Here is a 26,329-nt window from a genome sequence, read left to right as displayed (position 1 = left end):
CTAGGAACATATCATGGAAATACCAATCTCTGAATACTGTGCATTTCCTTAATTGCTTCTTCCCAGTTCTGAAGGAGTCAGAAGCCTGGGCTAGTAAGCTAGGTTAGAGGAGCAGAACTAGGTTGCAGGGGATGTGGAGCCAAAGCCATTTGTGCTTCCTCTTCATTGCAGGATTCAAAAGCTAGGACGGGGGAAATACTTTCAATTTGACTATTATTACATGGAACTGGGCCATTTAAAGCACTGAAATAATTCTGTCCCTGTAGCAAAAACTGTCTCAAGGACTTTTATTATCTAACTCTAAATGGAAAAGCTAGAGCACCTGGTCAATATTTCTAAGGAGCAGGGGGAGAATGTCGCCTTCACTGTACATGTTTGAAGACTCGGATTACAAAGAAAATATTTTAAAATCATTCAACAAATATTCATCTACTGCCTAAAGTGTGCCATATATAATTCCAATACTTGGAATATATCAGTGAACAGACAAAATGTCTGCCGTCATATAGCTTACATTCTGCAGGAGTGGGGGATGAGAGAGCATCAATAAACATGATAAATGGGTGAATTACATATTATGAGAAAAAGCAATTAGTACTGTGAAAAATTGATCAGGCTAATGTCATTGAGAATGCTAAGGAAATATAGCCTGTCATTCAAATCAGGTGTTTATAGTGGGCTTCACTGAGTAGGTGATTGCCTTAGTCCACTTGTATTGCTATAAGGGAATACCTGAGGCTGAGTAATTTATAAAGAAAAGGTGTTCATTTGGCTCACAGTTTATTTGGCTCACAGCAGGCTGTACAAGAAGCATGATACTAGCATCGGCATCTGGTGAGGGCCTCAGGAATCTTCCATTCAAGGTGGAAGACAATCACATGATGAGAGAGAAACCCAGAGAGAGAAGAGGAGGTACCAGGCTCTTTTCAAAAAGCAATTCTTGTGGGAACCTAGGGTGAGAATTCACTCCCATGAGAATGGCACCAAGCCATTCATGAGCGATCCATCCCCACAATCCAAACACCTTCTACGAGACCCCACCTCCAACACTGGAGATCAAAGTTTAACATGAGACTTGGTGGGACCAAATACACCATCTCCAAACCATACCAGTGATATTTGAAAAAGGAGGTTGTTTTAAAACATAAGTCTGGGCCGGGTGTGGTGGCTCACGCCTGTAATCCCAGCACTTTGGGAGGCCAAGGCAAGTGGATCACTTGAAGTCAGGAGTTCAAGACCAGCCTGACCAACATGGTGAAACCCTATCTGTACTAAAAAATACAAAAAATTAGCCAGGTGTGGTGGTGGGCACCTGTAATCCCAGCAACACGGGATCCTGAGGCAGGAGAATCACTTGAACCCAAGAGGCAGAGGTTGCAGTGAGCCGAGATCGCACCATTGCACTCTAGCCTGGGCGACAGGAGCAAGACTCCATCTCAAAAAAAAAAAAAAAAAAGTAATTCTGATCATGTCACTCCTCTGCTAAAAACTCTGCAATGGCTCCTAAACTCTGACTTCTGGGTCAAGAAACTATAAAGAGTAAAGATGGAAACAAAGAACTGCTGAGTGGCTAGTGTAATACTAATCAAAGTGAGAGATGGTGGCGGCAAATGGTAACTGCAGGAGAGGTAAGAAGTGGACAGACTGGAGACAATTTGAAAGAATCTCCTGACTGGGTATATGTGTGATGTGAAAAACAAAAGTCAAGGTTGACTCCAAGGTTTTGGGGCTGAGCAACTGGAATGCTGGAATTACCAAAATGTGACATGGGAAGGTGTTGGTAGAACAGTTCTGGACAGAGTTCAGTCTGAGGTTGTTCATTGGGACACCAAGTGGAGCAGTTGTGTACAGGATTTAATACACGGATCTAGAGTCCAAGAAAGAGATCTGGGCTGCAGTTACAAATTTGAAAGTAGAGATTAAGAATTCTCTATAAATTACAATAAGAGCACCAATAAAAAGAGAAAGAGCAGCCCGTGGCAAACCAGCTTCAGTGAATAGTGAGATATCCAGAACCCAGATAGAAAAGAAACAAATTGATTTGCATAAAATCTGAACTAAGATTTCGGCCAAATCTCACTACTCGAAGAAATCCTGTACATTTATTCTTTGGTAATTTAGAAAGTTTTTTCATACTAGCTATTCTTCTAAAATGCTCAGGGTGTTTTGGCTTAGATTTTTGTTTTTTCATTTTTAAAATGGGAAATGCCATGTATCTTCCATACTGAAGGGAAAGAAAGACTGGCTAGGGTGAGAAGTGGCTAGAAAATGTAATAAAACATCTCTACCCTCTACATAGAAAACGTTCTCTTATTCAATTTTTCTCTCTTGTTTCATCTATTCCTCTTTACTCTTTTTTTTTTTTTTTTTTTTTTTTTTTTTTGAGACAGAGTCTCATTCTGTCGCCCAGGCTGGAATGCAGTGGCGCGATCTGGGCTCACTGCAAGCTCCGCCTCCCGGGTTCAGGCCATTCTCCTGCCTCAGCCCCCCGAAGTAGCTAGGACTACAGGCGCCCACCACCATGCCCGACTAATTTATTTATTTATTTATTTTTATTTTATTTTTTTGTATTTTTTAGTAGAGACAGGGTTTCATTGTGTTAACCATGATGGGCTCAATCTCCTGACCTCGTGATCCACCCGCCTCAGCCTTCCAAAGTGCTGGGATTACAGGCGTGAGCCACCGCGACCAACCTATTCCTCTTTACTCTTAATTGATGTAACAATCTGTCAATCATATCAGTGGCCTGCTGGTCTTGGAAAGGTGAGAATCCCACTGTGTCCCACTGGCCTGTTTTTCTAGGGAATTAACAAGGCCTTCACAGAGTCCAAACTTGCTTCTCCAGGAGAATAGCCTCCTCTTCATCATGTCATCCTAATAAGCTTTATCAGAGCCCAGCCAGCTCTGTATCTCTTGCAACACAACTGACACAACATTTTTTGGTAGAAAAGAAATAAACATCCAAATCACTGTTCTCAATAAAACTGAATAGGATGACTGTCCTTGCTTAGAAGTTGGGGTGAGGTCCTTCTCCAGCAATGTATTTAAAACTTGGAACACCACATTTCTCTTAAGTACAGACAGAAATTTTTTAATAAAAGACTGTGCTAATTTCTTTAAGAAAACCAGTCAGTGAAGAATATTTTTGGAGTCTCCTCCGTCTATAAAGTATCACTTAGTTATTTAAGAATTTAGAGCTACATTCCTGCCACTGTTCCTTGGTGAGACCTCTAACCACAATAAAAAGGGATATTTTATCTCCCTCTGTGTAGTCCAGACAAAGAAAATTGCAGCCAGAAGTCAGAGGGGCAATCTTAATGTCACTCTGACCCAAAGATCTGGATGAAATGTAAAAATTCCATTACAAAAAATGAGGGAGCAAGAAGAATAGTGCTAGTGATATCAAACTACTAGATATCCTCTGGAGCTGATTATGTTTCCATGAAGGATGAGGATCAGTACACAGCAATATATAGACAGCCTGCTCAGTTGAATTCCAGAATGGAGGCAAAGAGACAAACTATACTACCCAGTCCTCAACAGTCCTATGGCTCTGAGACAATAAGTAGTTAGGGTTATAGATTGTTATAGATAGTTTTCAGTGAAACAAACACTGAAAAAAAAAAATAGATGTGAGAATAAACATAGCCAAACAAAGAAAAACATTTGTCATATATTCAAGCTCAGAGGACTGAGCCTCGACTTTGAAGGCAGTAGAACTGATTCCAAATCGGGCTGGGAGGGTTGTTTATTTTGCATCACTTGAGTCAGATCTAATGATCCTAATGACTTTAAATGTTCCTAAATTAGTCCCCAGAGTGGTTAGATTTTGTATTTGGGCCATAGTTGAGACAGAAAATGCTGATTTATTTAGCATTCAATCAACCCAGCTTTCCATTTGCCAACATTCTGGCCCCCTATCAGTACAGTGAGTATTTAAAGTCATACTCCTACCCCTAAAATATGTCAAAACTATCACATGCCTTCAGAATTACGAAAGTACAATTTCAGAGGTAACTGAATCAGCTTCTTTTTTGTTTTCATTCCTTTCTTTTTTCAAAGGATATGTGGTATTTCTCAGTTAACCAGAACAACCAACTGAATAGAATATTTCATTCTCTAGAACAGCACTGTCCAACAAAACTTTCTGCAATGATGAACATGTTCTACATCTGTGGTGTCCAATATGGTAACAAGTCATCATGACTATTGAGCACTTGATATTGGGCTAATATGTCTAAGAATTTTTAATTTGATAATTTGAATTGAAATTTCATTTTAGACACCCACGTGTGGCTAATGGTGTTTTGGACAAGGCAGCTCTAGAATAACAGAGAAGGCATTATATTGTATCTAGAATCTGTATTGTAACATGGAAGGTGTTATTAGCCTATAGCTGAACACTGATTTTGTGTGTAAATGTGTCTGCAATGTACTCTCTAAGCAGAAGAAGCTTACTTTGTATTAGTTGGCCTGTGGTAGGCTGTAGGCAGGCCTGCTGTAGGCAGGCCTGTTGTGGCCTGTTGACAAAGTAAAGGAGGAGTATTCGTTTTCTATGACTGCCTTAGCAAAGTACCAAAACACTTGGGAACTTGAAACAATATAAATGTATTGCTTCACAGTTTTGGAGGCTAGAAGTACAAAATCAAGGTGTCGACAGTGCCATGCTCCAGAGGCAAAGGTCACAGCTTCTGGTGTTTGTCAGCAATCCTTGGCATTCTTTGACTTGTAGATGCATCACTCCATTCCCACAACCATCAACTCCCTGTGTATCTTCACATCATTTTCCCTCTCTGCGTGTCTGTCTCTGTCCAAATTTTCTCTGTTTATAAGGACAGCATTTTATTAGATTAGGACCCATCCTAATGACCTCATTTCAACTTGGTTGCTCCTATGAAGACCCTACTTCTAAGTAAGGTCACATTCTAAGGTACCAGGGTTAGGACTTCAACATATCTTTGGGGGATAGGGGGCAAAATTCAATACATACTATTTGGTATGGCAGTAATTTCTTTATATGGCAGTAGGTGAATCTCTGAAAACTGGCATGGCCACTTTCTCACTCTAATCTTTTAAAGGCAACAGGACCAGATCAGAGGTCCTGGCACACCCTCATTTCCATGTAAATAGCTTTGACCACAGAAATCTGGGAAGGAGACACTGAAGAATGGCATCCACTCATCTAACCTTACCACGTGTCTTCTCTGCTTGACTTAGCACAGGTTTGGCAATAAACTGAGGAAAAAGTAACTTGAATGGAATCCAAGGCATTGTTCTCTTCCACCTGTGAAACACACCGATCTCTATGGTGTGGCCTGCACAGGGCTGCTTCAGAACTCACCACTGTTCACAGCCTCTTAGAAGTTTAGAAGAGGGAAGCCTTTCCTTTTAAAAATTATAATTAAAAGTCCATTTACGCTTCTCTGTTTTGTCTTTTTCCCCAGTTCCTTTTCCTAAGTCAATCTGGTTCTGCTTTTTGTCAAGCAGCGTCCTTCCCTTACTGGATGTGGCATTTCACATTGCACCTAATGCTTTAGGAAACGTGTTAGCAGTTGCCACTTTTTACTGTATTTGAATACTGATTTCTTGAGTATCTTTTGTTTACCTAAATGTATCTCTCCAACTGTAACTCTGCTTTGCCAGCTGTTCCAGACCCAACCTCTGAGCACCCTCCAGACTCCCCTAACATTCAGCAGATAAAGAAGAAATTCTAGTGGCACAGGGAACCTATTGGCCCTGTTTCTGATTGGGAAGTGTTGGTGCCTCACTGGCTGTTAGATGTTATCAATAGTATCTCTGCAGGTAGGTCACCTCTACTCCCTGCAGGTATTTAAGTTTGTCACCTTTGCTCAAACCTTAGATGCTTCTGACCCTTATCCATAGGTGCTTATCTGAAGTCCTGTCGTTCTTCTACTACCCCATAAATCTCAAAATATTTGTCTTGTTGACATTATCCTTAAGTGACCTTTAGAACATGGTTTTGTTATAGACCCCCATCCCCTGGAGGGCCCTAAACAACTTCTACGCTCAGCGTCTCAGGACAATCGCCCTTCTAATTCACTGCATTGCTGGTTGTCAATTTTTATTTGACATCTTCCCAGAAACCACCCCCCCCTCATCTCCTCCCTTTTTCTGTACTTTTTCCTACCCCATGGTTGCTACTTTTTACTGTATTTGAATAGTGAATTCTTGGGTATCTTTTGTTTACCTAAACTGTAGGCAAAATAAAGCAGGAAGAGGGAGGTATAATTATAGACAGAGTTCCATCAAATGAAAGGCTACTATCAGTTTTCCAATGAAACTCCAATAATCTGAAGATAGGAAGGAAAATCAAAAACATCAGTTTTCTGGCCAATTTTTTAAGTGTTTCTGCCTAAGCCAAGAAGATATCTAATGTGTTAGGAGCTTCATCTTAACAGTGGACTCCTGTGGTGGCCAGAATTTGGCTGCATTTCAAAATAATAAGCATTTGCTTCCAAAGGCTGTTTAAAGGAAATAAAAAGGCATAAAAACTCCACCATCCAATATGGTTTGTATTAGAATAAATTGATTACCCAAAACCTAACGTGATCAGAACTCTGCCAAGAGCCTGGCAAGCAACAATTGTTGGCATAGCCCAAATCCTAATCAGCTATTTGTAACAAGTGATTATTTAATAAGCATTCACATTCATCTGTGCTCCTTCAGCCAATGAAGAAGAGAGGGGGGAACCCTCAGAGGAAATCAAAAGAGCTGCAAGCCGATGTTGTGTTCTTCTTGTGAGTATTAAAAAATGTGTCCATAGGCAAAGAAAAAACTCAGTGTTCTCAGTGAGACGCTGCGCAGTTAAAAGTCTATCACTCTTTCCATCTCTGAAACTCCTAAAGAGCAGTTGACTTACTAAACTGTTTCTAAAAGTAGAACTATTGGGTGAGGAGATTCCATGTCATGATGCTTTTCCTAAAGCACAAATTCTTTTTTTCTGCTGTTCTATATATATATATATATATATATATATGAAACTGTAGAATTACATAAGAGGCACAGAAAATATACAAGATGAGCCTGGAACAAGAAACAAGTTCTGGAAAATAAGGAAATGCTCAAAGAAAAAAAAAAACATTGATAAAGGGCTTGTTAAAGGGACACAGGAACCAACTGAGAGGGCTCCCAGTGTCCAAAGCTGGAATCATGTAAGCAAAAAATAAAATGGTACTGGATTAAAATCTAAAGGATGAAAGAAATACCCATTGTTCCACAATAATATAAACAAATAATTGGATACATTAATAAATGGGAGAGAAGAGAAAAGTCTCCCATGCAGAAGAATTTCAAGTGATTTATTTAGATACCCTACCCTCGAGAAGCAAGAACAAAATTCCCCACTCCTTAAGTGTGGGCTGCACATACTGACTTCCTTCCAAAGAGTAAGCTACGGAAAGGGGCCGGGGAAGCAGCTTTACAATGGAGAAACCTAACAAGCACTACCTTAGCTAGGTGATCAATGTCAGTATCAACAGTCACAAGTCATGTTGATAGTATGTGCCCTTGGTACTATGTGATGAAAATGTCACTTTACCTCTGTGATCCTCTTCCCAGAAATCTATAAACCCATTCTAATCATGAAAAAAAAGTCAGGTAAATTTCAATAAAGAGACATCCTACAAAATACCTGACCAGCACTCCTCAAAACTGTCAAACTGTCGAAGTCATCAAAAACAAGGAAAGTCTGAGAAACTGTCACTGCCAAGAGGAGCCTAAGGAGACGTCATGACTAAATGTAACATAGTGTCCTGGATGGGATGCTGGAGCAGAAAAGGGACATTAGGTAAAAATCCAAGGAAATCTGGGTAAACTATGGATTTTAGTTAATAAAAATGTATCAATAGTGGCTCGTTAACTTTAACAAATGTGTCATACTAATATAAGATGTTAACAATAGGCAAATATGACTGTGGGGTAGGGTATGTAGGAATTCTCTGTTCTAACTTCTCAATTTTTCTGTAAGTCTAAAACTCTTTCAGAAAAGTGAAATTTATCTAGAAAAATGGGTGGACCATTGATTGTGGATCTCTAAGACAATGCCCATGTTTTTTCTTTTCTTCAGTATTCCAAATAATTTTCTGACGAGAAGAACCTCCACAAATTGTTAAAGCCAATTATTTTCCCTGTCAACATGCACAAGTATGACATAGTGGGCAGAATGCAGGATTTAAGGAAGCACAGGCCCATATTAAGGAACATGTCTATCCTTGACTAGAGGGATGACTTTCAGTTAATTAACTCAAAGAGCTTCAGTTCCATCATCTGCAAAATAGAGATCAAACTATTACATCGCAGAATTACTGTCAAGAAAGCCCCCAGCTCTTGTATCACATAGAAGACACTTAATAAACGTTGCATTTTCTCCTTTCTGTAACTCAGCTGTGTGCTCACTTAGTAAATTCTATCAAACTTACTATGAATGAATTCATACTTACCAGCCCACAATGGGGGGGAAAATCTGATAGAGGAGCAAAAGTAGCTATCATATGTGTAAGAGCCACAAATACCACCTCTGAGGACAGAGCTCAGATTTCTCAAGGGAGAAATTTTCTTCTGACCTCAAAATAGCCAACTTCAAGCCAAAGCTTCTCTCCTTGAAATCCATTCACACTCATGCTGAGCCACGTTGAAAGGAATATTTAAGTCAATTCTATTGCTCTCCCTGGGGCTACTCTTCCCACTGGCAGGACTAAGAAAGACCCAGGGTCATCCGCTTCCTGGAGATGATGAATCTCAGTGGCCTGTGCTACTCCCTCCTGTGATTTGGATATGTCACAAGAGTGGGGCTGACTTGGATATTACTGTTCCAAATCATCCCCTCTCTCTAGGGTGTGGGGTACAGGACAACACAGAACAATAGCAATTTTTACTTGCTGGAAATGGAAATTTTTGGATTATTTTTAAGTCTTGAAGTACAGTATTAGCATCAAGCCCGTTAAGTAGATGATTATAGAGAGGGAAATAATGATTTCTACAACGTGGCACTAATTCAGATATATTTGGTGGAAATTTGAAAAGGTGAAATATACGGATTAAAGGATTTATTTAAAATATTTTTAGGCCAGGTACAGTGACTAACACCTGTAATCTCAGCACTTTGGGAGGCCTAGGCAGGAGGATCCCTTGAGCCCAGGGGTTCAAAGCCAGCCTGGGCAACATAGGGAGACTCTGTCTCTAAAAAAATTAAATAAAATGAAAATAGTTGGGCATAGTGGTATGTGTCTATAGTCCTAGCTACTTGGTAGGCTGAAGTGGGAGGATCACTTGAGCCTGGGAGGTCGAGGCTGCAATGAGCTGTGATTATACCACTGCACTCCAGCCTGAGTGACAGAGTGGGACTCTGTCTCATATACTCATATATATGAGAGAAAGAAAAATATATATTAATATATATATAAACCTTGAAATACATAAGACAACCTGTATGTTCTATATCAGTCACAGTCCAGTCAAGAGACAGAAATGCTACCAGTTATTTAAACAAAGTGAATTTAATATAAAAAATTGTTGGCAGGGTGCGGTGGCTCACGCCTGTAATCCCAGCACTATGGGAGGCCAAGGAGGGCGGATCACAAGGTCAGGAGATCAAGACCATCTTGGCTAACACAGTGAAACCCCGTCTCTACTAAAAATATAAAACATTAGCCGGGCGTAGCAGCGGGCGCCTGTAGTCCCAGCTACTCGGGAGGCTGAGGCAGGAGAATGGCGTGAACCTGGGAGGCAGAGCTTGCAGTGAGCCGAGATCGCGCCACTGCACTTCAACCTGGGCGACAGAGCGAGACTCGGTCTCAAAAAAAAAAAAAAAATTGTTAACTGAATATTGAAGAATGGAAAATGAAAAAAAAAAAAAAAGCCCACAGAGGATTCCCAAACTTGCAACCACACTAAGCAGCTACCACACTCTTAAGTCCAAAGGAACAAAGGGAAGGGGTAAAAATTATTAAAAAGCAAAAACTAGGCCGGGTGCTATGCCTCATGCCTGTAATCCCAACACTTTGGGAGGCAGAGGCGGGCAGATTACTTGAGGTCAGGAGCTCGAGACCGGCCTGGCCAACATGATGAAACCCCATCTCTACTAAAAATACAAAAAATTAGCTGGGCATAATGGCACATGCCTGTAATCACAGCTACTCAGGAGGCTGAGGCAGGAGAATCATTTGAACCTGGGAGACAGAGGTTGCAGTGAGCCGAGATCATGCCACTATACTCCAGCCTGGGTGACAAAGCTAGACTCCGTCTCGGGGTAAAAAAAATAAAAAAGCAAAAAATTGGAAGAAGGACCTCATTGTTGCTAGTTCTTTAAGGGAGTACAATGAGGCTGGTGATTGTTGGGAAAATTGTAAACTAAATCCAGATGCTGCTGCTGAAATAGACTGCCACTGCCAGAGTGAAGAAGAGAGGCTGAGGGTGATGCTGACCGGCAGCAAAAAAGAAGGAGCTAGTTCCTTCTTCTAACTTTGCAGTCTCTTGAGTGCTTATTACTGAGAAAGCCAAGAGCCAGTTCACAAAACAGAGACATGGTTTCTTTCACAAAGCAAGGATAGAAGGGTAGGTCTGAAGCAGAGAAAATAGATTTTTATAAACTACCATAGATGAAAGAGGAAACCTTTTTTTTTTTTTAAGACAGGGTCTCATTCTGTCTGCCAACTGGAATGCAAGTGGCACAATCTCAAAGCTCAGTGCAGCCTGGAACTCCTGGGCTCAAGCAATCTTCCCACCTCAGCCTCCTGAGTAGCTGAGACTACAGGTGCGAACCACCAGGCCCAGTTAAATTTTTTTAGAGGTAGGGGTCTCACTATGTTTCCCAGGATGGTCTCGAAGTTCTGGCCTCAAGCAATTCTCCCATCTTGGCCTCCCAGAGTCCTCGATTACAGGCACTAGCCACCATGCCTAGCTTAGGGGAAAAAATTAAAGCAAAGATGGAATCTTAAAAAAAAATAAACTTTAAAAGTTAAGGTGATAAGCATTCCTCTTGATCTTATTTATCATTTTTAATTCATTTGGAAAACATGTTCTTCCCAAATAACGCAAAGACAGATGGTAATCTGTCTAGAGTATATCACACATTTTCACAAATCCAACATTTATGAGGAATGGATATCTTAGGTCCTATTGTACTTGCAAAGTCATTTAAGGTAATCTTATTAAAAGGGAAAAGATGAAATACATGCAACTCACCGGGCATCAATTTCATGACCTTTCCATGATTAGATCCTTGAACTATATACCATTTGAACTTATCTGAAAGAAAAGGTGAGAATTAGTTGTTCTGAATGGCAAGTAAACAAGTGGTTTATTTATTTGTAAATAAGTAAATGGCAAGTAAACAACGGCTAACCAACAAGTGGAAGGAAAGTGCTTGTGCAACAAGTGGAAGGAAAGTGCTTGTGCAACAAGTGGAAGGAAAGTGCAACAAGTGGAAGGAAAGTTTCTCTCTATCCAAGAGATAATGAGAATAGCTCTGTGGCTTCTGGGACAAGATTAATCACATGAGCATTTTCTGTGAGATGTTCGCCCAATCCATCAATTGAAGTAGCTATGGAAAAAGATGTGGTTGTTTAAGGTGTATTTAGTCTGGCTTTAACAAAAACAAACCCTGTAAGGGCTAAGTGATCTCATCATTTATCACTAAGAGATGGCCTCATTTTCCCTCCACTCGTCACCCTCCTCCTCCAGTTGACTAAATGGCCTTTCCGTCCACTCTGTGTCTTAAGCTAGGAATCTAGAAGGGCTAAGGCTGGGAAGTCAGTACATCTTTGTCAATTTCTCATGCTTCTTGTGTCCAGGTAAAAGACAGAAGGCAACTGTCATCCAGGTAATAATCATCAGTAAATATTTATAGACTGGTCCCTACATTTGAACTGGGAGTATAAAAACATGTAGGACACTCTACTGTCCCCAAAGAAATGATGAGGAGGTAGAAATATACAGAGAAATACAGCATCTGTTACACTGTCGTGCTTAAACTGAAAACCAAATGGGAGGCCACCGTATCATCCCAGGAGGAAGTGATAAACAAGGAGGAGGTTGGAGAAGGCTATACCAAAAAAGCAAGACTTACATTGGGTGTTAGGGGATTAGGTAGGACTTGGAATCAGGAAGAGTCCAAGGAATGTTAGAAATAGTTTGAACACAGGAATAGAAATGAGTAGATTAGGGAAGTATAAACCATCTAATTAGGTTAGAGTAAATGTTTGTTCTAAGGTTTAAGTAAAATATAGTGTTTTGAGAGGTGATCATGGTTACTGCTGCTTTAAAAATAAAATCTATGTAACTCTGGAGTTTTCTTCTTTTTATAAAAATCTAAAAGACCACAATTACATTCTTGATTATTCCAATTGGAAAAAAAATCTATATCCAGACTTTCAGCAATTATGGTTCAGTTTTTCAAAATTAATTGTTCAGCTCTAGAGTGATCAATAACTATTTATTAAAGCTTTCTCCATGCAGGGCATTGTGCTAGGGATTACCAAATCTACAAAAAATTTTAGAGAATGTTCTATTTAGCGACAATGGACATGACAGGATAAGCAATACAAATTTAAGCCAATGCATAGTAAATAGAGAATGAGTAATGCAAATAGTATGCTTGCCATGTTTTATAGACTGAATGTAGGTAGCATGTCTGAAACTTAAGTAACTGCCACCAGGTGTGCATTGGTCTTGGACTAAGTATAAGCCAGTATTGTGCCAGAAAAGACGAGAAAGAAGAAGAAGAAGGAGAAGGAGAAGAAGAGAGGCTGGGCATGGTGGCTGACACCTATAATCTCAGCACTTTGGGAGGCTGAGGCAGGTGGATCACCTGAGATCAGGAGTTCGAGACCAGCCTGGGCAACATAGTGAAACCCAGTCTCTACTAAAAATACTGGGAATGGTGATGCATGCCTGTAATCCCAGCCACTCGGGAGGCTGAGGCAGGAGAATCACTTGAACCCGGGAGGCAGAGATTGCAGGGAGCTGAGATTGCATCATGTCACTCCAGACTGGGTTACACAGTGAGACTCTGTCTCAAAAAAAAAAAAAAAAAAAAAAAAAAAAACAATGGATGGAGTTGGTTAGGTGGGGGAGAGAGGGCACGCAAGACGACAGCAAGCCACGGGATACAGGCAGACCCATTAAAAAGCTGGTGTGGTGAACAATTCAGGTGGCTTGGAATAGGGTGGTGTCAATGGTCATGAAAAGAAGTAAGTGGAATAAAGAGATTTTTAGAGAATAGAATCAACAATCTTTAGTGATTGCTTATATATGGGATATAAGGCAGAAAAGCAACCAGTGATGTCTTCAAGATTCCTAGGTTAAGACACAGAGTGGACGGAAGGGCCATTTAGTCAACTGGAGGAGGAGGGTGAAGAGTGGAGGGAAAATGAGGCCATCTCTTAATGATAAATGATGAGATCATTTTTTGTGTTTATTTTTCTATATTTCCCAAATTTTCCCTTTTAAATACTAATTACTTGCATGATAAAAAATTAAAAGGAGAATTCATATTTAAAATATCAATATATAGAATAAAGAGATTAAACAGGTGTTTGAGTCATGACAAAATGTTGAAATAACGGGTGAATTATTTTATTCACACATTTTAAAAAATATTTTTAATTTGCCTACAATGAATATGTATGTGAAGAAGTTTTGTTTTTAGTTAGTTTGCTTTGTTTGGTAGAAAGTCAAAGCCATACTTGGGTTCAACAACAAATAAGTCAGCCTGGTCAGGAACAGATGAGTCATAGGTCCAGGCCAAGGGAAAGAGAAAATAAAAGGGAGCAGGACAGCAGCAGAGAACCAGCATCCAAATGTCACATTTGGATGGCCTTCATAGCTGAGCCACCACCCTGTTGACATAAGAGCCAGTTCCTGGATGACTGTAGCCCTCCAGCCTGCAGAGAATAAACTGAGAGGAGTTTCTCAGAGAAGGGAAAACGGGGTACACAGAAAGTTAACATGTTCTAGAGTCCAACTTTTATATGAAATTTGGCTTCCCTGCCTCTAGCTTTATTTTCTAATGAATGTTTGACTCCTATGGAGTAGATCTCATAGGTAACTGCTGCAATCACATGAAGATTTTAGTTTTCAGCATCACTTAAGGAATTATGAATCTTTGTATTAGTGAGGATTAGTTTTGGCTTCTGAAAAGAAAACAAAATAATCTTCAAACAAGAAATTTAGTCCATAGTTAGGAGGTCCAGGGCTCCACAAAGCCACCTGGGATCCACCCTCCTTCCATTTCTCTGTTCTCCCACATACAGAGTGTAGCTCTCTTTCTCCTGGCCTAAGTTGGAGTTGCAGTCACCATATCCATATATTAGAAGCACAATGGATGACAAACAGAAGAAAACCATGTCCCCTCTCTTTAAGATTTCCCAGGAGTCCCCAAAAACAATTTTGCTTATATATTATTGGTCAGAACTCAATCACATGAGCTTACCTATTTGCAAAGGAAACTGAGAAAAATTTTTAATAAAGGCAGTAATATGCTCAGACAAAACGTGGAGTTCTGCTGATGAAGGAGGAAGAAGAAGAAGAAGAAGAAGAAGAAGAAGAAGAAGAAGAAGAAGAAGAAGAAGAAGAAGAAGAAGAAGAAGAAGGAGGAGGAGGAGGAGGAGGAGGAGGAGGAGGAGGAGGAAAGGAGGAAGAGGGAGGGGAGGGAGGGGGAGGGGGAGGGGGAGGGAGGGGAAGGAGGGAATGGAGGAGGAGGGAAGAGGAGGAGGGAGGGGGAGGAGGGAGGAGGGGGAAGGAGGAGGGAGGAGGAGGAGAGGAGGAGGGAGGGGAAGGGAGGAGGAGGAAGAATGACTGTTGGGAACAACTAGCAGTTACTTACACAAGCTTTAATACAAAATATCTCTTTGAACATTTAAATAAGGAATAATGTATTTGTAAAGCAGGTTGTGGAGATAGAAGAGTGAAATCAAAGGTAATTCAGAAGAATTCTGCCCAGAAAAGTAGCAGAGAAGGGATATGGAAATAGGAAAATTAGATGAGGAAGACTTTGAAGGTTAAAGAGAGAAATAATACTTTCCATTTTAAGGTGACTACAGGTCATTTTTCTTGGTCCTTTAGGGATTATCTGCATCTTTTGACTTTCCTCCTAGTTGTTTCCTAGCCTATGGAAAATTGAATAGAATAAAGATAGAATGAAGAGCGTAATAGAGAAACTTCTTTTAGAAAATTAAGTAGTACTAGGGTAGAAGAATCCAAACAAGGTCCAAGGCAATACTGGAGAACATCGCTGGTCAAAAATGTGGTGGCAGAAGATAAAACTATTAGGTTAGAATTTGGGTTGAATTAATCTGATTTTCAGTTCAAAGCTAACCTCTTTAAATAAGCTGAGGGGTTTTTTTCTGTGCCCAGAAAATAGGTGAGAGTAGAAAGAAATCCAAGGAGAATGATGCAGTGGCCTCCATGTGTCCGTAGTAGTAAAATAAGGGCCTTAACAGGAAACAGCTGTTAGATTGAGGTCCAACGTCTTCCCTTCCCAGTCTGCAATTAGCAGTTCTCCGCAAGACAATCAAACTTCCAGTTCTTGAGCTGAAACTGGAACAGACCAAATGCTTCTTTATTTGGGACAGGCATATCTCACCCCAACCTTGCTTTCCTTTCTTACCCACACGGTGCCTCCTCTTCCCATCTGCTTAGTGCTCCTCCTTCCCGCCTTGTTTTGTGTTTTATTTCTTTCCTCATTGATCATCTCTCAGCTCTTCCTCACCCATCACCATTCATAGATTATCATTCATAGATTATGACCATTCGAAGATTATCACCACCATTCATTGATTATCAATTACTTGTGAAATGGATATGGTATCAAAGCAGACCAAATCTTTAAGAAAGAAAAAAGAAATCCTGGCTTGTTTACCTGAATCAGTTTTATTTTATTTTGGAGACTAGAAACCAGTTAAAGTGGGAATTTAATACAGAAAACCGGAAGGCAGAGACTTCTTTAAAATGTTCATCTTTTCCAGACATTAAAAAGGTAACAATAAGCAAAGCTCAGAGGAAACCCTGGTAAACAGCTATCTCAACAGACCATGTGGTAAAGATCCTAAAGTTCGTTTAGTTTTTGTTTGTTTGTTTGTTTGTTTTTTAAGATGGAGTCTCGCTCTGTTGCCCAGGCTAGAGTGCAGTGGTGCGATCTCAGCTCACTACAACCTCTGCCTCCCAGGTTCGAGAGATTCTCCTGCCTCAGCCTCCCAAGTAGCTGGGATTACAGGCGTGCGCCACCATGCCCGGCTAATTTTTGTATTTTTAGTAGAGATGGGGTTTCACCATGTTGGTCAGGCTGGTCTCAAACTCCTGACCTCAAGTGATCCGCCCGCCTCGGCCTCCCAAAGTGCTGAGATTACAGGCGTGAGCCACCACACCCAGCCTGGAAGTTAGTTTTTATATATTGATATATCCACCAACATTGCCAAGCCCTTACTTATACTAGTAATTTGAAGGTAAATTCTTTTGGATTTTCTATGTAAATAATTCTATCAACTGTGATTTATAAAGGCTTTTTTTTCAACCCCTATATCTGATTTTTTAAAAAATGCTTTTGATGTACTTTGTGATTATTATAGAGTTCTGATTTCTTTATAAGGTTAATAAATTTCCTTTCTATTCCTAGTTTGCTAGAAGTTTTTACCACAAGTGAGCATTGAAACTTACCAAATCCTTTCTTGGTACCTGCTAAGATGATCATATGGGGTTTCTTTTATCATTTATTAGGTGAATTGTCTCAGTAGATTTTTTTGTTTTGTTGGTTTGTAATAAGCCAAGCTTGTGTTTCTGGGATAAATCCAATTTGATCAGGAAAAAAAATAAAATAAAATAAAGACCATACGGTAAAGACCTTTCTCTACGGATGTGTCGTGAAAAGTTACACTAGAAGACCCCATTCTCACTATTGATATTATGGATAAAAATAAAATTTTTTTGAGTTGGGGTGGGTTGATAACAATATTTTTTTCTATTTTCTGAGTTCTCTGTTACTATTATATTGACCAAAATGATACTTTGCTTTTCCAATGAACACTGCAGAGACTCTTCATTTGTATTTCTACTTGATCTTCAGTGGGGTACAACCCTTTAATACTTTACTGTTAAATTTCTCTCCAAAGCCCAATCTTTCTGTCAAGTGGTTAGTTATTTCTAAAATAATATGGTAGGGTCCATCCACTGTTATTTAAAGGGCATACTAAGCAATCAAATGGAAAGGTCAGTATTCATCCTCTGATTTTCCCCTGGTTTTCATAAGTTGAATCTAATTCAAGTAAGTTTTATGCATAAAGGAAAGGAGTCTGGAAGAAGAAAAGAGGAGGTCTTATGGAATCAACTTACATGCCCATGAATGGTGGACTGGATAAAGAAAATGTGGTACATATACAGCATGGAATACTACACAGTCATAAAAACAAACTAAATCATGTTCTTTGCATCAGCATGGATAGAGCTGGAAGCCATTCGTTTAAGCCAACTAATATAGGAACAGAAAACCAAACAGCACATGTTCTGACTTATAAGTGGGAACTAAACATTGAGTACACATGAACACAAAGAAGGGAACAACAGACATCAGGGCTTACTTGAGGATGGAGGGTGGGAAGTGAATGAGGATCAAAAAAACTGCCTATGCTTATTATCTGGGTAACAAAATAATCCGTACACCAAATCCCATCCCCGCACCATGCAATTTACCTGCGTAACAAACCTGCACATGTACCCTTGAACTAAAACGAAAGAAAGAAAGAAAGAAAGAAAGAAAGAAAGAAAGAAAGAAAGAAAGAAAGAAAGAAAGAAAGAAGGAAGGAAGGAAGGAAGGAAGGAAGGAAGGAAGGAAGGAAGGAAGGAAGGAAGGAAGGAAGGAAGGAAGGAAGGAAGGAAGGAAGGAAGGAAGAAAGAAAGAAAGAAAGAAAGAAAGAAAGAAAGAAAGAAAGAAAGAAAGAAAGAAAGAAAGAAAGAAAGAAAGAAAGAAAGAAAGAAAGAAAGAAAGAAAGAAAGAAAGAAAGAGAAAGAAAGAAAGAAAGAAAGAAAGAAGGAAGGAAGGAAGGAAGGAAGGAAGGAAGGAAGGAAGGAAGGAAGGAGAAAGAAAGAAAGAAAGAAAGAAAGAAAGAAAGAAAGAAAGAAAGAAAGAAAGAAAGAAAGAAAGAAAAGAAAGAAAGAAAGAAAGAAAGAAAAGGGGATGTCTTAAAATTCTAACAGGCTTTATTCAAAGATATGTTGTAAAAACTTAAAGCCCAATTTGTGTAAAAGGCATACACTGCTGTGTTTGAAAACTACTAAAAAGAAGCCCTGGGATGCATGAAGAAGCTGGCTTTTAGCATGGGCTTTGGTTTGGGGAGAAGCCTGGCGAGGGAAGGAAAGGTTCTGTGATGCTGCCATTATAAACACTGGGCATTTGTACTTTATGTGTCAGTCTTCATGACTATCCCATTAACATGTGCACACATATATCTCTCCGAGCTGGCAACCTGATCATGGGTTCCCTACTAGTAGGGACTAGTATATCCCCTGGTCTTGAAGGCAGGGTAGAGTAGAGAGCTATTCCACCTGCAGGAAACTCAAGATCTAATTTTCTTAATGTCATCAAAACTTAGTACTCCTTCCAATGCCACAAATGATCATTTCTAGAAAAGAAAATGTGCAAATAAGTATTCACATTGACTGGCCATATGTTCTATTTCTTAAAAAGTACCATTCTGGGCAGCTGGCATATAGGTTTTAGGACATGGTATGGGGTGTAGAAAAAACTATTTCCCAGTTAAGATCTCAATTTCTTCATCTTCAAAGTGATAAGAAAAACCTAGATAATTAAACCATATTGTTATAATAGAAGTATGAACACTCCAAAAGTCATTTGATTTTGGATTTTTGGTGATTATAATTTAAATTATGTGATGTTCAGGAAAATCACAATAGGCAGAATAATGAATTGCCTAGTTTGAATCAAGTTTGAATCAAGAGGCATTGGAAAATTGTATACTGTCTTCATCTATTGCCCTGTGTAACTCAGTCCATTTCAGAGGGTAAAATTAGGTTTCAGACAGGTGCCTTGTACCAATCTAAGTAGAACTGCTTTTCAGGAAACACTTGGAGAAATTAAGATCATTAAGCAACTAGGTTTTCAAGGGCTCTCTTGTTCAGTAGCAGGCCAAACCCAAAGAAAAGGTAAAGAGAGTAGATGTTGACTAACAAAAAATCTTAAAACAGGATTTGCAATTGGATCAGGAAGTTTGTGAGTGAAGTAACAGGGTTTCCTACTAGAAGTTGCTTTATTTATTTTTTTTTATTTATTTATTTTTTTTTTTCGGTCAAGCTGTTCTTTATTTCACGGAGAAGCCGGGGGAGGCGGCTCAGTCTTTCTTGGCAGCAGCTTTCCTCATAGCGGCCAATACGTTGCTCATCTCCTCCCGCTTCCTCTTGGCGCGGATGTGCGTCCCCACCCTTTTCTTGATAAACTTGAGGGCCCGTTTGTCCTTGGAGACCTTCAGTAACTCCATGGCGCGCCGCTCGTACGGGGCAAAGCCACACACCTCCCGAATCATGTCCCGCACGAACTTGGTGTGTTTCGTCAGACGCCCGCGGCGGCGGCTGTGCCTGGGCTTGCTCACGTTCTTGGTCACCTTGTGGCCCTTGTTGAGGCCCACGGCCATAGGGTAGCGTAGAGCCATGGAAGTTGCTTTAGAAAATAGTTCTTCATTTTCTGACATGACAAGTCCAAGGTTGGTTCAGAAGCTTAGCAAAGTTATCAAGGATCCAGTTACTTCTCATCTTTCTGACCTAGCATCCTCAGTGTCTTGGAAATGCCTCATTTCTAGTCTAAAATTAGTCAATGTAGGGTGGTTATCATAACCAATCACTGGCAAAAGACAATGGGATTACCATAATTGGCTTGTGCTAATTATCCTTTCCTGGGAATGGGTCCATATTCCCTGAGCAAACTGCTGCCCAACCCAGTAGTGGGGTTCTACTGACAAGAAAGAAGGCAGAAGTGACCGTTGGATAGGCAATCACTGTCTCTGCCACAGCAACAAAAAAATTTCTGTCTGGGGACAATTAAAAAATAGTTGAACTTGGTTTAAAAAACATCTCTTCATTGACTGCAATCTACACCAGATTTGGGAAATCAGTATGAGATGCTTCCAAACCAACATATTCTCTTCTTAAATGAGTTTATGACAATCTCAAGGGGGAAATAATCTAATTTTGCTACACATGTTGGAACAAGATTTAGGATGTAACTTGGGCTTCTGGTTTTCATATGAACAGATTGGTAGGCAGAATTTGCAGTAAATCTCAGTAAGAACTTGTTTTAAATTCTAGGAATGATGGGTATCCTCCATCTATTTGTCCTGCCATTAAAATAGGCTATATGCAAGTCCATGAACATCTGCTGTTTCTATATGGATTGAGCCTCTGATGGTCTCATAGGTTGAATGTCCAGCCTCTGAAAAAACTAGTTGGGCAGAGCCAAGATGTAGCTCAAGGATATGGTCAAGTCTTGGCTTTTCTGGAAGGAAAATTGTCTCCACACTCACCACACCTGTTTACAAACCAGAGCATTGGCACTTCTTTCCTTCCCCACCTGTTTATGGTTCCAAGGAAAGTGACCGCCATGCTTCTGTGTAGGCATACAATGTAGGCTGTGCATAAATAGCACAGAGGGAACAAAGCATTGTGGGTGAACACAGGGCACCCTCATGACCCTCTGCTGGTCTAAATCCAAGAAGATGACCGTTAAAACAACAAACAGATGGTATCCAGGACAAATAACACCCTCATGTGAACTGCCCAAGGAGTCAGGGTCTAGCAGGAGGGAGTGGGCACCCGGCCAGCAAATGCTCTGTTAGATAACACAGCTGTGATTTCAACACCGAGAGGATCTGTTCACATTTAAAACTCAGAAATATCCCAGTGTTTCGCTAGAAAGTCTGTAACTGTAGAAAGCTGCTCATTTTTCCACACTCTTGCAAAAGCAGTGTTGGAGAAAACAAAAGTAGGAGAAGCGAAATTTCTTATTATTACAATAGTGTAATTTTTGCTAGGAACCTGGATGCCAAATCAAAAGGTTAAATGAAGCAAATTTTCCTTAGGCGTGGAGTTGACCGAAGCCCTAATAGGAGGAAACTTCCCTTATTGAGCTCAGAATTGGGTTCTGAAAAGAACCTGCCAGGCTGGTAGTTTTCCTCCTAGATCAAATCCCTTTACTCTCTACTGGGAAGGTGTACGGTCATATATGAAGAACTTTGTGCTGCGGTCCAAGACTAGAGCCCTCAGTTTTGTTTTGACACAAACTTAACCTCATTGGGTCCCTTCTTAAATTAGGACCCACTTGACAGGATTATTAAATATCAAATGAGATAAAGCATTTGAAATGTCAAGCATTTGGTTTGGCAAATAGGGTATTTTTATACATTTTTCTCTGGTCATCCTCAAGACATCCTAGAAAAGGAGGAATAACAAAGTATAGTAATCTTACTCATCTGCCACCATCTTTGAACTGAGGGGACGGAGGCTGGTGGAAATTTTGGGGGCTGAAAGTCAACTTGCAAGTCAACAAAAGTGTATGAAGCTTGGCGATGTGTATTTCCTTGTGATTTCCTAAAACATCAAAATGTTAAGTAGTTTAACAAACCACTTAAATTTACACACACAAATACACCAGCATTACATAAAACTGGCATTTCCTGCAGCATTAGAATCAACGTAAAAACTATCACTTTCCCTTTCAGACTGGGAGCAGCTGCTGGTCTAGAAATGTGGTGGACAGGACTCTACATCTCGATTTCTCCATCCTGAGACTGCTAAACCATTCCTGTCCAGTACCACAAAATGGAAAGGGAAGAGTGGGATACATCGGGAAGACAGTTGAGGGGTAAAAAATTGAGTTTATGGCAACTTCATTCTTAAACTACACTTTTCCAAAGAAACAATGTTATCAATGAAGGTTCCGTATGGTTGAAATAAACTTAATTGTCATTTTAACATAGTAAGAGTTAACTTGGCTTCCTGGGCTTAAACTTAGGCACAACTTACAATGTTGTTTCTACAAGGAAATGTATTCTGAGTTCCAAACAACTAATTTATATTTGCACTTCAGGAGCACAACCCACTTGTAAATAAAATTGTAGTGATTGTTTTCTTCAGATATTTTAAATGACCCAAGCAAACAAAAGCTAAAATCCTGTGAACGGTTCATTTGCAAGATCATTAATTGAATGATATGTGCAAATCTATAGTGATTAAACTCATTTGCAAAATAAGCATTATGGTATTGACATTAGTGAAGATTTCAGATCAGAACTTGACCTGAGAGAAATTATGTGTAATTATCTCTGTACAGAATAACCAACATCCTTTTGAGTGTAAAATCATAAGTGTAAAGTATTAACAAATTAATCATCATGACAACTCCAAGAGGTATTATTATTTATATCCAATTTTAACAATAAAGAAACTGAGGCCAGGCGTGGTGGCTCATGCCTGTAATCCCAGCAGTTTGGTAGGACAAGGCAGACAGATCAACTGAGGCCAGGAGTTCAAGACCAGCCTGGCCAATATGGTGAAACCCCATCTCTACTAAAAATACAAAAATTAGCCTGGCATGGTGGTGCACTCCTGTAGTCCCAGCTACTAGGGAGGCTGAGGCAGGAGAATCGCTTGAACCCAGGAGGTGGAGGTTACAGTGAGCCAAGATTGCACTACTGCACTCCAGCCTGGGCAACAGAGCAAGACTCTGTCAAGAAAGAAAAGAAAAGAAAAGAAAAGAAAAGAAAAGAAAAGAAAAGAAAAGAAAAGAAAAGAGAGAGAGAGAGAAAGAAAGAAAGAAGAGAGAAAGAAAGAAGAGAGAGAGAAAGAAAGAAAGAAAGAAAAAGAAAGAAAGGAAGGAAGGAAGGAAGGAAGGAAGGAAGGAAGGAAGGAAGGAAGGAAGGAAGGAAGGAAGGAAGGAAGGAAGGAAGGAAGGAAGGAAGGAAGGAAGGAAGGAAGGGAGGTACAGAGAATTAAGTAATTTGTCCAAGGTCAAATGGGACCCCAAGGCATTTTGACACCTTTCACTTTTAATGTCTACATTATATTAAACATTTGTATTTGAACTATTTTGTATTTGGTTTTCCAAACCAAACTTCTTTAAATATATAACTTCCACTTTTTAGATACAGGCAGTACATGTGCAGGTTTGTTACATGGATATATCTCATAAATGCTGAGGTTTGGGGTATGACCGATCCCATCATCAAAGTAGTGAGCATAGCACCCAATAGTTTTTCAGCTCTTGGTCCCCCATTTCTCCTTCCCCCATCTAGTAGTCCTCAGTGTCTATTGTTCCCATCTTTATGTCCATGTGTACCCAATATTTAGCTCCAACATAAAAGTGAGAACCTGTGGCATTTGGTTTCCTGAGTTAATTTGCTTAGGATAATGACCTCCAGTTGTATCCATGTTGCTGCAAAGTACATGATTTAATTTTTATTTATGGCATCATAGTATTCCATGGGGTATATGTAGCACATTTTCTATATCCAATCCACTATTGATGGGCACCTAGGTTGATTCCATGTCTTTGCTATTGTGAATAGTGCTGTAATGAATATAGGAGTGCATTTGTCTTTTTGGCAGAATGATTTATCTGCCTTTGGGTATATACCCAGTAATGGGATTGCTGGGTAGAATGGTAGTTCTATTTTAAGTTCTTTGAGAAATCTCCAAACCACTTTCCAGAGTGGCTGAATTAATTTGCATTCCCACCATCACTGTATAGGCATTCCCTTTTCACCACAACCTTGTCAGCATGTTAATTTTTGATGTTTTAATAATACCCATTCTGACTGGTGTGAGATGGTGTCTTATTGTGGTTTTGATTTGTATTTCTCTGATGATTGGTGATGTTGAGCATTTTTTCATGTTTGTTGGTCACCTGTATGTCTCCTTTTGAGAAGTGTCTGTTCATGCCCACTTTTTAATGGGGTTTCTTTGTTGAATTGCCAGAAAAGACTCTTTGAAAGGATTTACCTCTACATAAATAATGCTTATGTATTCAGTTAGTAGACAACTTTTAGTTAGTAGACAACTTTTAGCAGTTAAAATGTATAGCTAGTCCCATTTTACGTTTTTGAAATTAAATGTAAGGTAACCCAAATCAGATGCAGACAGCCTAGATATCTTCATTGCCATTGCACATAGAAAGTGGAAAAGCTACTTAATATCCCCTGAAAATCTATACTATCAGAATTATCCTGGAAAAGCCTGCTTCCAGAGAAGTGGCAGGATAAACAAGAAAGAGAATGGGCTTTGTATTTGCAAAGCTGAGGTCGAAACTCAACTCTGCTACTTCCTGGGCCAAATACTCTAAGCCTATTTTATCTTGTTTGATGAGATACTCTTCATTTTGCAAGGTTTCAGGGAGACACACAATTATCATTAGGCAAGATCTCCCCAGGCCTATGAGTGAGAAGTTTGACCTCTGTCTCTTACCTCACAAAGGTAAAAGCTTCAGCACACATGAAAATACCTTGTAAAATTTGAGACTTTCCATCCAGTATTTTAAGTAGTTGAGCCAAAGCTAAAGTGAGTAGTAGCATTAGATACATAGCTGGGCCTGCGGGTAGGATGGCAGCTTCAGGTCCTCAGACTTTTCAAATGAGAACAGCCAGGCTCTTCTGAAGCACTCAAGGCTCTCTTCTCTCCTCAGTGAATTAGCATACAACCCCTTCCCCTTCAAAGAGAAGACAGCTTATATGAACAGAAGCGGGAGAGCACATAACTCTCAACTACCAAGTAGTAGTTAACAATTTTAGGTACTTACTGTCCTCTTCAAAAATAATTGTATCCCCCTCCTTAACTACAGAAGAGAAATATGAAAAACATGCTAATGATCAGTGCAACTTCTGACTGTGGTGCAATAAACCTATGGCTTACAAGAACTCATCAGTTTATTTACTATTTAAATTTCTTTCATGACATACTGCCCACAGCGTGAAGGATTCTGGAAGAACCTGGAAATTCTAAAATAACAATTGGTGTTGAGTCATGCTAAAAGAAGTTAGAAACGTTTGCAGACTCAAACCAGTTGGAAGGTGGAAGAGGTCTCCCCTCCTTGAGTTAGGGGTCCCCAGGAAGAAGTGCCCTGACTTCTTCCCAGGTGCAAACAAATCTGTGAAAATTTAGTAGTCCCAACAAAATAAATAAACTGGGATCAAATGAGAAAAATCACAAATAAATCTCAAAGAAGGCAAGTGAGAGGGTGAGGGGAGGAGTGTCTTAAGAAATAGAAATCATGCTACATTTAAAGTTTGGTTTCTATTTCTTTCTTATTGAAGATGCAGTCCCCTTAGACTACCAGCAACTCCCAATAACACAAAGGTCCATTTCAGCTCTTATACAACATTTACGGTAAAAGAATCATCTCAACCAAGCTCCTCATTGTACAGATGAGAATCTGATTCCCAGATCTCGGAACTTGATTCATTTTCCCATATGATTTGTCAGCAGGGATCTCACTCATGACTCAACTGGTTTATAAGGTACTTCAAATTTGGAACAGTAGCATGTTTACTTTTCATCCCATATGCAGCTCAGCTCATAGCAGAACAAGTATTGTTATCTTGAGGAAAAGAATAATGTCTTGGCTGTCCACTTACAAGATTTTGAACAATTCTCTACAATTATAAAAATGGTCGAGACCAGCCTGGCCAGCATGATGAAACTCCATCTCTACTAAAAATACAAAAAAATTAGCCAGGCGTGGTGGCACATGCCTGTAGTCCCAGCTACCTGGGAGGCTGAGGCAGGAGAATGGCGTGAACCCGGGAGGCGGAGTTTGCAGTGAGCCGAGATCATGCCACTGCACTCCAGCCTAGCGACAGAGCAAGACTCCGTATCAAAAAAAAAAAAAAAAAAGGCAAGTATCCAAGTAACAAGAGCAGCAGCTATGGCACACCTAGGAAAAAACGAAGAGATGCTTTCAAGGACCCATGACGCTACCCGGCAAAGCCTACTCAGTGGAATCTTCCAGTCGCTGGAGACAGCCAATAAAGCTGATGGCTTAATCCCAACAATGTCTGCTCGGGGTCATGACGCCCTTGAGCACATGGTGGCCCTGGGATGATTTATGGTGAGGATATTGCACCAGACCTCAACCCCAAGCAACTGAAGAAACAAGAGGAAAGTCAGGATATCACTTTCAGCTGATGAATACTAAGTAGCTTAATATTATTGAAGCATTATCCAACAACAGAGGCCACCTTGCAAAGGACAACTTTTAAATATAAATGATGGTGCTTATCGAGGTTTGTGCATCAATCTGGACTGAAAGCCAGGAACAAATGAT

The 26,329-nt window shown here is 39.9% G+C and overlaps 2 protein-coding genes across 2 annotated transcripts in view; both read right to left on the bottom strand.

The window, feature by feature from the left end:
- Positions 1-11,212: 11,212 nt before the first annotated feature.
- Positions 11,213-26,329, bottom strand: part of LOC105493743 (centromere protein F) — a 75,642-nt gene continuing 60,525 nt past the window's right edge. Inside the window, exon 20 of the mRNA XM_071080619.1 lies at positions 11,213-11,265. Coding sequence (XP_070936720.1) covers positions 11,245-11,265 — 21 coding nt within the window. The 3' untranslated portion in view covers positions 11,213-11,244. The remainder of the gene's footprint in view (positions 11,266-26,329) is intronic.
- Positions 19,292-19,727, bottom strand: LOC105493524 (large ribosomal subunit protein eL36). The gene has a single exon (XM_024796491.2). It carries the CDS (start codon positions 19,710-19,712, stop codon positions 19,356-19,358), a length of 357 nt encoding a protein of 118 aa, XP_024652259.2. The 5' UTR covers positions 19,713-19,727; the 3' UTR covers positions 19,292-19,355.

This window comes from Macaca nemestrina, chromosome 1 (genome assembly GCF_043159975.1).
Source record: "Macaca nemestrina isolate mMacNem1 chromosome 1, mMacNem.hap1, whole genome shotgun sequence".
Taxonomy (NCBI): domain Eukaryota; kingdom Metazoa; phylum Chordata; class Mammalia; order Primates; family Cercopithecidae; genus Macaca; species Macaca nemestrina.
The sequence above is the reverse complement of the archived record's forward strand: the minus strand, read 5'-3'. Positions and strand labels throughout refer to the sequence as shown.

Excerpts from the sequence above, each read along its gene's own strand:
- LOC105493524 (XM_024796491.2), bottom strand. The coding sequence starts at position 19,712 with ATGTCAGAAAATGAAGAACTATTTTCTAAAGCAACTTCCATGGCTCTA.